Source organism: Hipposideros armiger, unplaced genomic scaffold (genome assembly GCF_001890085.2).
Source record: "Hipposideros armiger isolate ML-2016 unplaced genomic scaffold, ASM189008v1 scaffold_1627, whole genome shotgun sequence".
In the NCBI taxonomy this organism is placed as follows: domain Eukaryota; kingdom Metazoa; phylum Chordata; class Mammalia; order Chiroptera; family Hipposideridae; genus Hipposideros; species Hipposideros armiger.
In genome coordinates this window covers 83,991-86,259 of record NW_017732977.1, presented here as the reverse complement: position 1 = coordinate 86,259, position 2,269 = coordinate 83,991, and the positions used below count along the sequence as shown (strand labels likewise).

The 2,269-nt window shown below is 32.7% G+C and overlaps 1 protein-coding gene across 3 annotated transcripts in view; it reads right to left on the bottom strand.

Annotated features, from left to right (window-relative positions):
* The window catches only part of LOC109377923 (regulating synaptic membrane exocytosis protein 2-like), a 119,974-nt gene that overhangs the window by 64,233 nt on the left and 53,472 nt on the right, over window positions 1-2,269 (bottom strand). Inside the window, exon 1 of one of the 3 annotated variants that reach the window (XM_019634394.1) lies at window positions 425-648. The exons of the other annotated variants lie outside the window; for them this stretch is intronic. Within the exon in view, the coding sequence (XP_019489939.1) occupies window positions 425-510 (86 nt within the window). The 5' untranslated portion in view covers window positions 511-648. Of the gene's footprint in view, window positions 1-424; window positions 649-2,269 lie in introns of those variants that run through there. 3 annotated transcript variants of the gene reach the window in all.

Genomic DNA, 2,269 nt, shown 5'->3' with positions numbered 1-2,269 from the left:
AAATCTCTTACTCATAATCTTTATTAGTAGAGATCATTAAATAATTGTCATTTTATAAATAAAAGAATAGAAACAACATTTAAAGAATCAATCATCTGAAAAAAGACCTCCATCTTTTTAATAAAGCTTAATAAAGCACGGATATTGCTCAATAAATTAAAATGATACCTCATTAATTCAACTAACCATATAGTTTAAACATAACATTGCAATCAAATTTGAAAAACTGAAGCTGTTAAAACACATTAAATCAAGGACTTAACAGAAGTACATTATCCTATAAAACATCAAATATATAGGTTCCATTCCTATAATTCCTACAAAAAGCTTTTAACAGGTGATACCAATTATATTCATTATAAAACATAAAATAGATCAATCTTTTTTTCATATCACAATATTTAACATATTATTATAGTTTTACCTTTTGCTCAACCAATGCACATCTGCTGAGCATGAAGCATCATGTTGACAAAAATACATTAACACAGTGCCAGGCAGCGCTTTCATTTAATCCTTCTAGCTCGAGCAAAATCATACGAGTCATCCTTAATCAGATGATTTGGAACTCTCTGCTGCTTACAAACACTGTGTTTCAAAACTCAATTACTAAAAAGTTACACATAAAATAACACTTATTTCAGGATCGAGTCATAAAATCCTCTAGTGATGGGCCTGTTAAAGAAAAGGTTAGTCTTTAACGCTGTTACTATGTGGCTGTATATAGCTCCAGGTCAAGTAAGAATGTACCCTGTAAGGAGGATTATTGTACTTAGCTGATTAGTGCCTCACAATACTGAACACCAAGTGCATTTCGGGGCACCATACTTAAAACAGACAGACGCAGAAATTTGTAAACCATGCTGTCCTGTATGAATTACAATAGTTTTTAAACAAAATTCATTGTTATTGATAAGCCTACTGCACTGCTTTCACTATAAAACGTATAGCAATAATAAAAGGTGGTGAAGGTTTAACAGGTTTATTCTATAATTTCTTTTCAATTATTCAATAACAAGTTTCTTAATCTTTACTAAAAAGAGAATGCCACCCCAAAGGTGTACAGGAAGTAGCAGTTTCTGTAGAAATTTAATAAAAGAGCTAATGTGTTCCATGAATTGAGAGGTTCGTTAGACACTGAGTTTAAATCAAACTTTGTTCACTTTATCAATTAATCTCTCAATGCCTGTATTTAGTAATTCAAAAAAAATTAAAAATAGAAGATAACATCAAAGATTCCTTTCTACTAAAAGTCAAATATTAAGTGTTACTATTACACTTCTCAGAATTATATTTAAGTGATTCCAAACAAACTTAAATAAAACTGACAAAAGGCCAGTGTCTGAAGAGCGAGGAGAAATGCACAAGTACTGTGCTATTTTCTGGTCTCACAAATTTCAAGTTTAAATGAGAGTCTAAGGATATGTGGTAGCACCGTTCAAATATTTGTGCAGCAATCAACTGCAGAACTCTCTCCTATAATTAAGTATAGATCTTGGAGAGACTGTGGGAGGCCTCAAGATAAATATTAATAAATGTCTTTTTCCCCTCTGAGATTCCTAATAAAGACTTGTAGATTCTTCAAACACAAATGCAATAAAAGTTCAAGGTAACTGATCTTCATAGACATGTTAACCAATAATAAAATTCAACCAGTTAGACCTCACAGTTCATAGCAAACTGAAAAAATATTACACAGAATACTTTGATTCTTCCAAATTGGTTAAGTCCAGATGATTTCAGAAATAACATTACAACTGATGCTAGAATAGCAAAACTTCTTTACTTTTTCTTCCACGCACTTTTACCACCTCAGTAAGTTCCCTTGGCACTGTTCTCCCAACTATAATGCACACACTGCTGCCAGTCATCTCCTCTACCATTGACCTTGTTTCTAGCTCCTTTTATTTGTCCACCCAAACTCTCATTTGTATTATTTTTAACACCAATACTGCTTTCCCTCTACTCTCTACTGATATTACTAGGTCTCCAGTTTCCTCCTCCCTACCCATCAAAAGTTATAATTGTCCGTTAGGACAATTTCTCCCATTTTTAACTCTATGACATTAAAAAAAAAATTCCCTCAGTAAGTATTTCCCATGCATTCAAATTTATGATGATTCAATTTGGGGTTTAAAAAGTTTTCATTAGAGGCTTACAGTGGCGTAGGTAAATTCTGCTTCCTCTTCTCACAAACATATCAAAATTACAACTAAACTGCAGAATAACCATCATTAAGAATTGCCTGGGGCCGGCCGAGTGGCGCGTT